At 41.8% G+C, this 15,127-nt stretch overlaps 1 protein-coding gene and 1 long non-coding RNA gene across 16 annotated transcripts in view; one reads left to right on the plus strand and one right to left on the minus strand.

Moving 5' to 3' along the window:
• Sin3a (SIN3 transcription regulator family member A) overlaps positions 1–15,127 on the plus strand; it is a 54,815-nt gene that overhangs the window by 24,606 nt on the left and 15,082 nt on the right. For 13 of the 14 annotated variants that reach the window (XM_087562761.1, XM_087562760.1, XM_087562764.1 and 10 more), the window contains 8 exon segments: positions 1,628–1,717; positions 4,352–4,470; positions 5,041–5,251; positions 6,101–6,217; positions 7,971–8,209; positions 9,347–9,530; positions 10,518–11,091; positions 13,511–13,680. In XM_087562761.1, the coding sequence (XP_087418887.1) occupies positions 1,628–1,717; positions 4,352–4,470; positions 5,041–5,251; positions 6,101–6,217; positions 7,971–8,209; positions 9,347–9,530; positions 10,518–11,091; positions 13,511–13,680 (1,704 nt within the window). 14 annotated transcript variants of the gene reach the window in all.
• LOC120094172 (uncharacterized) overlaps positions 507–15,127 on the minus strand; it is a 32,605-nt gene continuing 17,984 nt past the window's right edge. Inside the window, exons 4-6 of one of the 2 annotated variants that reach the window (XR_015627707.1) lie at positions 13,491–13,728; positions 1,386–1,441; positions 507–1,101 (exon numbers count right to left, since the gene is read on the minus strand). This is a non-coding gene — a long non-coding RNA (uncharacterized LOC120094172). The remainder of the gene's footprint in view (positions 1,102–1,385; positions 1,442–13,490; positions 13,729–15,127) is intronic. The other variant, XR_015627709.1, reaches the window with a different exon arrangement.

Here is a 15,127-nt window from a genome sequence, read left to right on the forward strand (position 1 = left end):
CTCCACAGGCAGAAACAGTGTGCTAGTGCCTGGTTCCAACACCTCGTAGGCAGCAGGAGCTGTAGTAGGGCCCTCGGACTCTTGAGACAGCAGTTGCCCACAAAGCCTATGCTGTTCCTCATAGGCAGTTAGGACGTGGCTTTTTAAAAGTAAATTTTGCCCGGTAGGGTTATATTTTAGCCCATTCATTTGTGTTTGGTTTTGGGTTTTTTCTTTGTGTACGTTTTGGAGAAAATACCTTACCAGGTAGCCTTCACTGACCTGGTATTCAGGAAGTAGTCCTGGCTAAAAGTAGCCGATTTTCTATGAGTTTGAGGCTAGCCTAGGCTACATTGTGACAGTGTCTCAAATCAAATGACAACAAATTAGTGGATGTACTTATATAAGATGGTTATGCTGTCTATTGGACAATGAATTATGCTTTTTTAAAACTTACAACTTGAAGGAGTGTAAGTTAAAGATATATATCTTCTTTCTATCTATCTATCAGGTTTGACACACAAACACATTTAGAACCTTTTATATTTGTCCCCAAAATAGCCTGTTAACATTAGTATTAGTAATAATAGTATCGGAATAGAAAAACATAAATGACTTTAAAAGTTCTACAGTCTCCATAAATTTAAATACATTTAAAAGTTTAAAATCCAATGTCTTAAAAATCTGAAGTCAAAAATCTCTCTACTAAAGGCTCCTGTAAAATCAAATAGCTGTCCAATGCCTGAGTTCCACTTAGAATCTTCTGGGCTCCTCCTCCTCTTCCTCCTCCAGGAGCTTGGTTAGTTTCTGGCTTTAATGTCTGCAGCAGCGGATTGGCTTGTAGGTTTAGGCAGGGTGCACTTTCCCATTGCTGCTTGGTGGTCTCACCGCTATATTATCCTCTTCAAAATACGTGGCTTTTCTAATACAGCTGGGCTGCCCTTTCACGAATAACGTCTCCGGGGCTCCTTTTCTTACTCCTTCAATCCTTGGCTTCACTTGCTTTTCTGTCTGCGCCTTCACGTGTCCTCTCCTGGCCATTCCAAGTGCCAAGCTTCAGCTCTCTATGATGATTTCATGCATTCAAAACCAGTACTCCCCGGGAGACCAAACTTGGTGCCTCTAGCAAAAATAAAAGTTTTACTTCATTCTAGCAGCTTCTCTGGTGGTCCTGAGGAAACACTTCCCAGAAGATGTCACCTCAGTGTTGATGGTCTCTTCTTAATCAATCACCACTAATTTTTCAGCTCCAGCTGACCAGCATTAGTTGTGTCAATAACACAAAGGTTTCACCGTAAGTAGTAGTACTGGTCTCTTAATCATGGCCAGCTCTTTAGCCTTAGCTGATCAGAACCACAAAGTCTTAATTCAAAGTAGAAAATGACTCTGATAGTCCTTCAACTTACCTTTGAATTTCCCAGGCCAAGCTCCGGCTATAGTGGCAAATACCCATAGGATTTTTCTGAAGGGAGAAGAGGCAGAAAAATCATGAGTTTAAAGCCAGCACAAAAGGGGGAAGGACATCCATTTTAAGCATTGTTCACAGAAGAGAATAGATTTGGAGAACCATTTTAATAAAGTCAAACTTAAATTTATGTTGTGGTTTTTTTTTTTTTTTTGTTTTTTGTTTTTTCTTTTTCAATTCTAGAAAAAACCCAAACTGATTAGTCTAAAGGAGTCTTCGATGGCAGATGCCAGCAAGCATGGTGTTGGGACTGAATCGTTATTTTTTGATAAGGTAAGTAATTGGTAACATTTGATATTAATTGTTAAGGACAAATGACAATTGCATAAACAAAATGGCAATTGTTTTGTTTCAAAAGTGTCAACTGATAGGGTTGGGTTGGTTTTTTTGTTTGTTTTTGTTTTTGTCTTTTGCTTTTTAATTTAGTTCTTTGACTTTTGTTTGGGGAAAGAGTCTGTATGTAACACAGGTCACCTTTGAACTCATTTTACTTAGCCTAGGCTGGCCTATAGTTTCTAATCCTTCTTTGGCCTCTTAAATGCTACTACATGTGTCCATCCATCCATTCTGTCTCTGTCTGTGTCTCTTTTTCTTTCTCCCTTTTTTCTTTAAAAGTTAGGATCTCACTATACAACCTTAGCTGGCCTGGGGCTTACTGTGTACAACAGGCTGACCTCAAATTCATAGAATTCTGCCTGCTTTTGCCTCTGTAGTGCGAGGCTTGCAGGTGTCTGCATGCCCTGTGCTGTCTTTTACTGTGGCACTAGTCATGAAGGCCAGGGCTTTGAGCACACGAGGCATGTTCCCTTGCCGTGGAGCTTCGATGCTTTAGCTGCTCTGTGATGTAGTTGTTCCAACACATTCTACATGGAGTGGTGTTTTTTTGAGACAGGGTCTTCTAACTGCCCCTCAGGTTTGCTCTAAAATCAGCAATTACTTTTAGCTACTATTAATTTTTTTCCAATAGGGCTGTAAACATACACTGCTATGCCCAGTTTGAGAATTCTATTGGAATGTTTTCAAAGATCTGTAGGTGTTTTTATGCAGTAGCTAGAGGTGAATTTTTTTTTTCTTTTTTTTTTTTTTTTGGTTCTTTTTTTTTTTTTTTTTTTTTTCCGGAGCTGGGGACCGAACCCAGGGCCTTGCGCTTCCTAGGTAAGCGCTCTACCACTGAGCTAAATCCCCAGCCCCTAGAGGTGAATTTTTGATAGCCACCATGAATGCTACTTGAGTTTTACTTTATGTCTGTATCTGATTTTGTCCTTAGAGTCAAGTTGATGATTAGCAGGCAATTTCCACAGTGAAGTAGGCAGTGGTGGGCTTCTCACAGGACTCAAGTCTAAATTGGTCTGGTCATCGTTACCCTATCTTGTACCTCTGGGTGTTTGCAGAGAACAGATTATTTAATGGCTACGTTAGTAATAGCTCTGCCTGCCTCTGTGCCTCTAGGAGCTGTCCCGATAAAGGATAGTGTTGTCATTGTCGTCGTCGTCGTCATCATCATCATCATCGTCAGCTTAGCACATTTTTGTTACATGCACATAACTAAAAGTGTATGTAAATTTAAATTTAGTAGAAATAGTTATGGATAATACAGAATTTGTATGTCTTTATCATTGTGGTTGAGTTACTTGATTTGTTAGCCATCTCTACTTTTTCATAGGCTTAAAAGCTGAGAACTTAAAAATAACTGGCGTATAGTACAGAAAGTGTAGTCTGTCAAAGATCGTACATCTGTGAGTTCCCAGTCTGGTATGTATGGTGCCCCCTGCAGCATAGGAGGAGATAATCTGATCATACAGACTGGTGTGTTGATAAGTCTGGGCATGAAGGTGCACAGTGCTCATGATTGTCTTTTAGAACTAAAACTCCAGATTCATGTGCCTCGTTAGGTAGTTTTACTTTTCTGTAAGCTGTTAAACATTTTAAGATTTTGAGTTTTTAAGATGTTAGTTTTCAGTGCTATGAATAGGAAATAGCCTTTGCATATGCACAGGAAAGGCACAGTCTCTTTGTTGAACACCACTGACTGCTCAAGGCAGCTGGCCCTGGCACTTCCAGGGAATCTCCTGTTTCTGCCTCCTATCTTACTGTAGGTGTGCTGGAAGTGCAGATCAATCCCTCCTGCTTCTGGCTTTATGTGGGCTCTGGAAACCCCAACCCCTGACCTCAAACTTGCATGGAATGTGCTTTATTCATTGAACCATCTTTCAGTCCCTTGTTTGGGGTGTGAGTGTGTATGTATGTGTGTTTGTACTACCTGTTCCTGTATGTGTCGACATGCATGTTCATGTGTATGTGTGGAGGCCAGAGTCAGTTGGGCGTTGTCTCCTCTACCTTATTTTGAGACAGGATTCGCTAAACCTAGACCTCATTTATTGTCTACTGTCTCAGTGTATTATTGCTGTGAAGAGACACAGTGACTAAGAGACACAGCAACCATTTAATTGGGGCTGGCTTACAGTTTCAGAGGTTCAGTACGTTCTCATCATTGTGGGAAGGATGGCATCGTCCAGGCAGACATGCTGTTGAAGGAGCCTAGAGTTCTACGTCTTAATCCAAAGGCGGCAAGTAGGAGACTACTGTTTGACACTTGACAGCGCTTGAATATAAAAATTGCATCAAAGCCCTGCAAAACTAAAGTGAATAGTAGAGTGACCTGTGTGTGCTGACACTCAGTCCACAGTTCCAGGGCCTTGCCAGCCGCTGCACGTGCATTCCAATCCATTTTAGATTGTTTAGAGACAGGTTACAGTATTTTATTTTCTCCTTATAAGGTGATTTCTTTGGTCATATCTAAACAAAATAACATTAATTCCTTAGTAAATATCAAATGTACCCTACTGAAAAATAATCAAGGACCCTGCTTCTTTTTATAACTATTTTTCTTATGGTTGTTTCTGGAAGGTTCGAAAGGCTCTCCGGAGTGCAGAGGCCTATGAAAACTTCCTTCGATGCCTTGTTATCTTTAACCAGGAGGTGATCTCTCGGGCGGAGCTTGTACAACTAGTCTCTCCTTTTCTGGGGTGAGTGAAGTGAAGAGCATTGGCCCCTAGTACTTTATGCCCATGCAGCAATGGTAAGGGTGTGTCAGGTGACAAGTATCAGTGTCAGAAGGGCCTTCTTAAGCCTTGTAGAGTTTAACTTTTAGGTCAGGAAGGCAGCTGGGCGTGGTGGCTACACACTTTTAATACCAGCACTAGGGAGGCAGAAGCAAGTGAGTTTCAAACAGCCCACGCTAACTACATAAGAGACCCTATCGATGACCAGCTATGGTGCAGTGCTTATGGTCTCTTGGTTGTCTGACCAGCATTAGATCCGAGATTGGGGCTCTTAATTTGTCTTAATTTGACATCCTGAGAATTGATGTGAACAGCGAAGCAATATTCTTGATCCTTTTACCATCTTGTTGGAGAGCATTCTATAAGGAAAATGGAACCTAATTGGTTAGGGATGCTTCTCAGGTAGGAAACGGTTGTCTCTGGAATTTGTCTTTGGTATTGGAGTTGTGGTCTAATGATGAATTGTAATGTTGTTTCTCACAATAACTATGTCCTGCCTGGCATTGCTTACCAGCTTTTGGTTTGGTTCTTCAGGAAATTCCCTGAATTGTTTAATTGGTTTAAAAACTTTTTGGGCTATAAGGAGTCTGTGCATCTGGAAAGCTTTCCAAAGGAGCGCGCCACAGAGGGCATTGCTATGGAGATAGACTACGCCTCTTGTAAACGGCTGGGCTCCAGCTACCGGGCGCTGCCGAAAAGTTACCAGCAACCCAAGTGTACAGGGCGGACTCCTCTGTGTAAGGAGGTGAGTTGCCCGTCTTGACTCTTCAGCTTCTTCAATGAGGGTGGTGGTCATATCAGGGTCAGACTCTTTAAAGTTTTAATTCATTTATTTGATAAGAATATATGCGTGTAAGCCATGGTCTGCTTGTGGAGATCAGAGACAACTTGTCAGAGTACCTTTTCCTCTGCTACTGTATGTGTTCCCAGGATCAATCTCAGTTGGTTTGGTTTAATGGCAAGTGCCCTTATGTGCTGAACCCTCTTTATTTATTTACATATGAATTTATATATGAACTGTGAAATCATGAACCTTCTCTTTTTTCCCAAAAGAATACTTGTATTCAGAACTTTCACTATTGCAGTGTTACTGTTGCTGTGATGACAACATGAACAATGCAGCTCGGGGAGAAGACCATTTCCCTTAGACGTCATCACTTTTCATCAGTACAGGATATTTGAGTCAGGGCAGGAGCTCAGATAGGAGGGTCTGAAGCAGAGGCAGCGGAGGAGTGCTGCTTACTGGCTTGCTCCTCGTGGCTTGCTCAGCCTGCTTTCTTTAGAACCTAAGACCACCAGTCCATGAATGCACCACCTACAACGGGCTGGGCCCTTCTTTGCAATTACTAATCAGGAAAGTGCTCTGCTGTTGAATCTTCTGTACGATTTTGTCAGTTGATGTTCTTTCCTTTTAGATAACTCTATCTTGTGTCAAGTTGATATAAAATTCGCCAGGACATTTACCAAATTTAAAGTTTGTGGACTAATGCTAGCTGTCTTTTCCCCTCTTTGGATTTATTTTTTTTATTGAGAATGTTTAATTATCAGTAAGTTTTTACAGGCTTTTCTGCCTTCTCTTTTTTTTAACCTGAAGGTTTTAAATGATACCTGGGTTTCCTTCCCCTCTTGGTCTGAAGACTCCACTTTCGTTAGTTCTAAGAAGACTCAGTATGAAGAACATATTTACCGTTGTGAAGATGAACGATTTGAGGTATCTTTTGTCCTTTGAGGTTTGGGGGACTAGGAAGATCTAGGAAGGGGTGTTTAAATACTGTGTGTGAGTTAGCTTTTAAAAAAATAAAATGAGAGGAGACAGCTGACCGTGGGAGTGCATTCCTGGAAAACTTAGATTAGAAAGGTTGTAGCTGGGATGGGAAGATGGAGAATGGGAGAGTCAGCTGGGACAGATCCCCTGTTTGTTGTACAAAGGGACTACTGAAACTCGGCTCAAAATATCCATTGTTCAGATGACAGTTACTAATAAATACCACACCAGAAGGGAAAGGATCTTAGTTTGCATGTATCTAACTTAGTATATTCATTACACTGACTAGTCCCTTCCTTCAGATAGCTGGGAGAGCTTTTATACCCGTTTAACACTGCCTGCACTCCTTCTTCAGAAGGCTGGTACATTGTCCCCACTGGCTGGCAGTTACTGTCTTCCCCCGTCTTAGTTATATTTCTATCACTGATAAGTTGCCAGGACTAAGACAAGTTCTAAAAGAGTTTAACTTGGCTTACAGTTTCAGAAGGTGAGTCCATGATGGTGGAAGGAAGGAACAGCTGATAGTTCACATTTTGATCTATAATCAGGAGGCAGAGTGAGGCAGGCAGTGAGAATCACTAGTCTTTGAGAATCACTCTAGTGATGCACCTTCTCCAACAAAACCATACCTCTGTATCCTTCCCAGATAGTTTCACTAACTTAGGGACTAAGTATTCAAGCATGTGCTTGGGACTATTACCATTCAAACCACCACCACCTCTGTAGAATTAGTTGGCTGGTCAGTCATTACAGAAAACTAATTTGCAGTTAAGTTTTCATTTCTACAGATAGTTTTATGAAGCAGTTTCTCTGTGCGTCTTTGGCTTCCTGGAACTCTGTAGACCAAACTAACCTTGGACTGAGAGATCCACCTGCCTCTACCTCCTAAGTGCTGGGATTAAAGCACTTTTCTCCGCCACTACTCGGGCTTCTATGGGAAGATTTTAATCAAGCTGAAGAACATATTTTTAGCTGAGGGCAGTTTAGAGTACGTATAATCCCTTGGGAGCGAAGACAGAAGGATTTAAGAATTCGTGGTCATCTTTATTTGCGTAGACAGTTGGTCACCTGTTTGGGGTACATGCTACCCTCTCTCAAAAGGAAAAGGTAATCACTGAGATTACATTGGACATGAAGCAGTAATTCAGTATTTAGTATCTTTTAGGCATTTTTACGTTAATATCCCCAAACCTTTTACTCTCATCTCTTGTTTTGGATTTATATAATTTCAGAAAAGTTCATAAAGACAATATGGTGTCTCACATTTCAATCGCAGCCTTTAGGTGGCAGAGGGAAGAACTTGTCACAAATTAAAGGGTGGTCAGGTCTACATATCAAGACCTTGTCTCAGAATGAGCAAAGGTGCAAGGAAAGGTGTCAGTATGATAGTTCCCCCTTTGGTCAGTCCCACAGGCCTATAGTCAGCCGTGTGATAGTGTTGGGAACTACTAATCAGTTTATGTAGCATATCAGTCTTAAACTTTTATGAATTATTTATATGACATTTTTGCCAGAAAATAACCTTATGATAGTTATAAGTGTCCTTGTTCATATTTTACTGGTAAGAGAACCTTACATACCTTGTATGGGAACCACAACTCTTAATTGGGAGGAATTTGACACCCTCCGTATTTGCTCAGCTCTGCTGTGTTCTGGTGTCAGGCCTGACCACCTTCTTTTGTTGTTCTTTTGTTTTAAGCTTGATGTGGTTCTCGAGACCAATCTTGCAACAATCCGGGTTTTAGAAGCAATACAGAAAAAACTTTCCCGCTTGTCTGCTGAGGAACAAGCCAAATTTCGCTTAGATAATACTCTTGGAGGCACGTCTGAAGTCATCCATCGAAAAGCACTCCAGAGGATATATGCTGACAAAGCAGCGGATATCATTGATGGCCTGAGGAAGAATCCCTCCATTGCTGTTCCCATTGTCCTTAAAAGGTATGTATCTTCCGGCTTTTGTGTGCTGTATGACAGGTTCAGTGCCCCATTAACTAGGGCTCTAGTTTTTTTACCTGGTTATCTAATTAGAATTCCAGTTCTCTCCCTTCTTCTCAGTAGCTCAACAGTAGGGACAGAGTAGAGTGGTAGAACATACATTAGGAGTTTTGTGGAACAAATGGAACAAATGGTGACAGGTGAGGTTGAAGGGCTAGAGGCGTAGCTCGGTGGCAGAGTGCTTGCCTATCATGCATAAGTCCCTGAGTTCATACAGAGAGAGGACTTGCTAAGTGTGCGATAGAATGCTGTACATTGCAGGGTTGGGTTTTGTTTCTGTTGGTGGAGAGATCAAACTTAGGACCGTTTGTATAACATGCTTGATAGGCAAATGCTTTACCATATCTCAAACTGCAGGGATTATGATGTGTATATATGATGGAGCATTATGGGTGTGTGTGTGTGTGTGTGTGTGTGTGTGTGTGTGTGTTTCGAATAAGGACCACTATATTGCTCAGAATGACTATGAACCTGCAGTCCTCCTCCCTCACTAAATGCCCTCTCTAGCATACTTTGCATTTCCATGAGCACGGTAAACATTCTGAGTCACGACAAAGAAGTAAGCTTCTTTCGTTAGTCAAGGACAACTAGTTTTTCAGAATACTCACCAAAACCAAATGTGGTCCATGCTTATAGTCCTCACACTAGGGAGACAGACTCAGGAAGAGTGCTGTAAGTTTGATAGTTGCCTGACCTATATCATGAATTCTAAGTCATCCAAGTTTTCAAAGTAAGGCCTTGCCTCAAAAGTTTCATGCTCCCTCATAAAAACCCCATTGATGATACCACTCACTTTCCAAATATTCATGGCAACCGAATTTGATTTCTTTACCTGTAACGTCAGCAGAATTGCTATAGATTTGGGATTAGTGTGGTCTATATCCATTTTCCTTGTATCAAAAAGAAAAGGTAAGCCCCCTTAAGAAAAAAAACCCACTTTAGATAATATCAGAGATGCTATCTGAAGCACCAACAGTCTTGACAACCCAGCTGTCATCAAATAAACTACGTCTGGCACATTCCTGTATTTAACCCTCTCAGCTCCCACATGCTGTTCCATGTGTCCCTTTCACCTGCTAGGTTGAAGATGAAGGAGGAAGAGTGGCGGGAAGCTCAGAGAGGCTTCAACAAGGTCTGGCGAGAGCAGAATGAGAAGTACTACTTAAAGTCTTTGGATCACCAGGGCATCAACTTCAAACAGAATGACACTAAGGTCTTGAGGTCTAAGAGCTTACTCAATGAGATCGAGAGCATCTATGATGAGGTGAGCTGGCTGACTGGACAGCTCTCAGCTCTGCTTTTTCATGTTCAGCCTTGCTTTGACTCCTACGGTTAACTGAGAGCTGCTGGTTCTTGTGTCGTAGCCTACCATCTTAAACCTAATACTGTTAGACTCAGTTCTTCCTCTGGTTTCCCAGTTTATCATTCTGCTTTCCATGCACACTTCTTCTAACATCCCATCTACCTCACAATGGTAGTAACCCTGTTACTCTGCTCATTTACTAGGAGTATAGATGGCACTTGGAGCAAAGACTCAGAGAGATAAATGTGAAATTGATCTTGCTTTTTGTGACCTGCCTTAGGAGGTAGGAAGCATAAGTGCTATCAGGCTTTCAAAAAGTGGCCCTGAGTTTTAAAGAGTAAAAATAGTAAGTGAACTTTTACAAACACTTGTTTATCTTCGACAATGTTGTAACTTTTACATGACAAATTCTACCCTAATATTTTAAGTGCTAATCTAGTATTTTAAAGGTAATTCTCATAAATCTTCAATATATAGAAGATACTAATCCTTTTATATCAAGCCAGTTTGTCCATAGTTATTATTTGAAAGAGAGACAAATTATTGTTAAGGTTAATTCTTGTATTTCAGATTAGGTAGTCACTGAAAATGTCTCTGTCTAAGCCCAAACTGGCCTAGAATCTTGTACTCTTCCTGGCTTAGTCTCCCAATGGATGGGACTGTAGATAGGTGCCACAATGCCTAAATTGCATTTTGGTTAATAATAAAATATGCTGCTAGTGTGGTCTTTGTTTGTTTTGAGACAAGGTTTCTCTGTGAATCCCTACCTGTCATGGAACTTGCTCTGTAGACCAGGTTGGCCCCGAACTCATTGGTCTGCTGGCCTCTGACTCCTGAGTACTAGGTTTAAAGGCATCTGCCACCACTGCTCGGCATTACTGGTATAGTATTGTAGGTTTGTTGTTGCTATATACATGTCACACAATGCTTTTATGTCTGTCCCATCAGAGGCAAGAGCAGGCTACAGAAGAGAATGCTGGTGTACCTGTTGGCCCACACCTCTCTCTTGCCTATGAAGACAAGCAGATATTAGAAGATGCTGCTGCTCTGATTATCCATCATGTGAAGAGGCAAACAGGAATTCAGAAAGAGGACAAATACAAAATCAAGCAAATCATGCATCATTTCATTCCTGATCTGCTGTTTGCTCAGAGAGGGGATCTCTCAGATGTGGAAGAAGAAGAGGAGGAAGAAATGGATGTGGATGAAGCTACAGGGGCACCTAAGAAGCACAATGGTGTTGGGGGCAGCCCCCCAAAGTCCAAGTTGTTATTTAGTAACACAGCAGCTCAGAAGTTAAGAGGGATGGATGAAGTGTACAACCTCTTCTATGTCAATAACAATTGGTATATCTTTATGCGGCTGCATCAAATTCTCTGCTTAAGGCTGCTACGGATTTGTTCCCAAGCTGAGCGGCAAATTGAAGAAGAAAACAGAGAGAGAGAATGGGAACGGGAGGTGCTAGGCATAAAGAGAGATAAGAGTGATAGTCCTGCCATACAGCTGCGTCTCAAAGAACCTAGTAAGTGCTTAGACTGTCAGCTTTCATAATACCCATGAGCTGGATGGCTGGCTTCAAGGCTGCCTTAAACATGATGTGCACTTAGGCCATAGATTGAAACTAGGGTTCATATCCTACCTCTGCAACTTAACTGGTTGTGTGACCTTCCTTAAACCTATGAACCCATGAATAAACCAATAAAATGGAGGCAGTAATTGTCACTTTATGGGGTTGCTTGAGGGCTTAAGGAAGATGCAAACATGACACCTTGTATAGTATCCAGTTTTTGGTCACATGAGGTGCTTAGTTAGCACAGTGGACACCTGAGGGATGTGGGATTCATTGGCTAGGTTAATGAGCAATGTTCAGATGAGAAAGAAATGTCATAGTTCATTCTCTTCCATGACAACATAGAAATTCCTTGTTATGTTTATGACAAATATAGAATCTTCTCAGATGTGTATTAGCTTCTTCTTAATAGGCTTCATGGCTCATTCCTGACATTTCTGAAGAGAAATTGGGACTCACAATGGTTTGAAGCAAGGCAAAGGGATAGACAGGGTTCAAGGAAAGGAAAGCCCAAGGGCTCATTAAGTGAGCCATCTTGTGCTCTGTGCTGTGTTATGCTCCTTCCTTGTAGATAATGGCTTCATTCTGAAGTTTGGTACTTAACCTGTGAGCCAGACACTTCCCTTTTCGCTCCTCACTAAGTAGTAAATAGCTGTTGCAGGAGTACTGTGTATAACCGTAGTTTCTTATCTGTTGAACTAATGGCACCAGGAGTCTATTTGAAAAGCCTTTATCTGTATTAGTCCTAGCTTGAAAGAAACAAGTAGCAATGACATACAGATCTAGGCTTGATCACTGTCTTAACCTGGACTACACTGAAGCAGCTTGTTCTTGAGTGGCAGTGCCAGCTTCGTGCAGTCATAGTTTGTGGCTACAACTCTGTGGTTCAGACTCCTCCATCCTTGTGTATTTAAAAGGCTAGCTCCCTGCTTCATGGCTTAGACTTTTAAAGTGACGTACTGTGACACAGCTCAAACCAGTAGCTTGCTTTAAACAGTGACTGTTCATTTTTACCTACTTAGAAGACCCACTCCATTTACAGTGATCAATAAATGTTCCTTTTGTAATTGACATTTTTGATCAAATTTTTGTCAAAGTGCAACCGATATGCAAAAAGCCACACAAATGAGAATTTGTGTTTGTGTGGGGTGCACGTGCCTTATGCGCAGGGAGGCTAGCAGAGGGCACGGAGGATCTGCTGGTATTATGTGCCTTTCTCCTTGAGACAGGATCCTACTGAACCCAGAGCTAGGTTGCTGGTGAGCAGACCCTAGTGGCCCTCCTCGTTCTGCCGACCTCCACAGTGCCAAGGTTATAGGTAGCAGCCGCCAGGCTTTAACGTGCTAAGTACAGGCTGGGGCCCTGTACTTAGATAGATAGCAAGTGCTCCTATCCACTGAACTATCTCCCCTGCCCCACAAATAGAATTTTATGGCTCTAAATATTTCTATGATGAGCATACTTTAGTCAAAAAAAGAGATCAAGAAAATAAAGCCAAGCCCCAGTAGCCTCCTTATTCTACTGTTTTGGTTTCCAGACTTAGAAATGAAATCTTTTGGTATTTAGAGTGGGTCTCCTGCTATAAAATGGTCACTATCCCAGAACTTGTTTTATAGTCTATGCTGGCTCAGCAATCCCTAGCCTTAGTAACCTCCCTTTGAAGTTAAGGTAGTTTTGAACTCTGCATCAATGGGTACGATTTCAGTTAGCTCAGAAAACACCATTCCTTCCTAGTGGCTCTGTCCTTTTACTAACAAGATTCACTCCAACTACTGGTGGAAGGGCTTCATGTGCAGCAAATACAAATCATGTAATGTAATTAGTGGAGTACAGTGTTGCAAATCTATCTTAAACAAAGGAACTGTGATACATTCAGATTAGTCTATTGTTCATAGATGGGTTAATTCAAATCACTTCTGTAGCCAAGAGTTCCAGGTGTGGTAGTGTCCACCTGTGCTTATCTTTTCTCCTCTATTCTTTATTCTTCATTGAAGTCAATTTATGAGCAAGTGTCCCCTTTGTGAAATGGTTTTGTGTACGTGAAGGAGCCAGCAACTTGAAGGACCCTCTTAAGTAGGATATTTTGCTCTCGGGCATAGAACTCAGCAGTGCTCAAAGTGTCTTTAGCATAGTCAGTCTGTTCTGGAAGCCTCTGTTAGACTTTGCAGAGTCACTGTTAGTGAACAGTGCTGGTGATTTATATATGGCCTCCTATCAGATGTCGTCTCTGAAGTGGTTTGAGTTGGACATGTTTTGCATATCTGGTGTTTTGTCCTTCAGATGGTATATAGGCCAGCTGTGGGATTCTGCTTTCCCTGTCCTTGAGCTTGTCTTAGCAGACAAGGTCTTACCTGTCTGATCTTTCCTGTAGTGGATGTGGATGTAGAAGATTATTACCCAGCTTTCCTGGACATGGTGCGGAGCCTGCTTGATGGCAACATAGACTCATCACAATATGAAGATTCACTGAGAGAGATGTTCACCATCCATGCCTACATTGCCTTTACTATGGACAAATTAATCCAGAGCATCGTCAGACAGGTGAGAGGGTGTGTCGGAGGCCAGGCTGCCGAGGGAAGGTGTTCTGAGCTAAAAGTGACAAAGAAAAGCAAGACTTGTATGGGAAAAGGGATAGCAGCTTAACCATGTATCAGTGTTTATAAATCAGTGAAGTGGAAACCACCAAGTTAACATGAAGTTGGAGACAATAACAAACATCTCTTTACCCCTTTGATGCACTGACAGTAGACCAAAGCAATGGTTCTAGCCGAGTCTTAGTGAACCATTATATGTATTGGGGTCACGTAAGGAACATGACCAACCCAGAGTCAGTGCATCCTTGAAAAGCCCACCATACACAAAGTCTGAATCCTTGAAGCTCCTGCACAGCCAAAGGGCAGCTTGACCTATGGGAGAATGTGTTTTCCCCAGAATTATTTCTGCTTTTATAAGAGGATCAGAAATTCAAGTTCATCCTCAGCTACATTCTATGCCAGCCCCTGTGGGGATGGGGATGGGGGGTGGATTTTAAGTTTCAGGCGCTTTCTGAATTTTGTTTCCTTTATTTCCTGAACTGTGTATGTTTTGTTTACTTTATGAGTCTGGTGTTCCTGTTCAGAGGGAATAGCTTTCTTTCCTGTTTACAGAGCTTGACTCTACTAGCCCCCGAATTGGCTCTTAGGTTCTCACTGTGCCCTTGCAGGAGTGAGTGTGACCCTCCTCAGAGCCTGTCCTAATAGCCACTTGTAGAGAACACAGCTTTATTTTTCTGAGAAGGGCACATAGGTGCGGCATAGCCTTTTCCATAGGTGATGGTGATAATTTGCCTCATTTACTATTAGAAGTCCTTTACAGTACTCTGTGCACCTCATTTATCTGAGACTCCGTGCTAGATTTGTGGTTCTTATGTGAAGTTGTTTGTAACAGGGTCTCACTATGTAGCACTGGCTGACTGAACTAGTCTTGTTTGTCTCTTCCTGAGTACTGAGATTATAGGTGTGAACTACAACACCCAGCCAATGTGATGCTTCTAACCGAGTTGTCCTTGTGACAGGGAGCTTGTCCCAAGTTTTCTGCTGCATTATAGGCTCCATACTGCTGAGACTCTAAACTCCCCTAGGAGATCAGTCTTAGCTACATGACTTCTTTGAGCTAAAATCATAGAAAAGGCCAATTCTCTCCTGGAATCCACACTGCTATTGTAGAAGGAAAGATTTAGTGGTCTCTTGAGGAAGATACTGCATCTTGCAAAGAACCCTTGCTTTTTCCTTGGCTTTGGAAGAGTACATGCCTGTGTCTGCCCACAGAATCTAGTCAGGATTGGTGAAGAAAGCTACATGTAACTGACTCCTGGTTCTCACTGCAGGTTGTTGGTGAGACAACTCTGAAGGATGTAAAGCTACTAGGCCTTCCCATGGAGATGTGACAGTGACTCTCATAATTTGAGAGACAGATACCTACTGAGTCCCTAAATGGCTACAGTTAGGAA

This window comes from Rattus norvegicus, chromosome 8 (genome assembly GCF_021556685.1).
Source record: "Rattus norvegicus strain SHRSP/BbbUtx chromosome 8, alternate assembly SHRSP_T2T, whole genome shotgun sequence".
NCBI classification, from domain to species: Eukaryota; Metazoa; Chordata; class Mammalia; order Rodentia; family Muridae; genus Rattus; species Rattus norvegicus.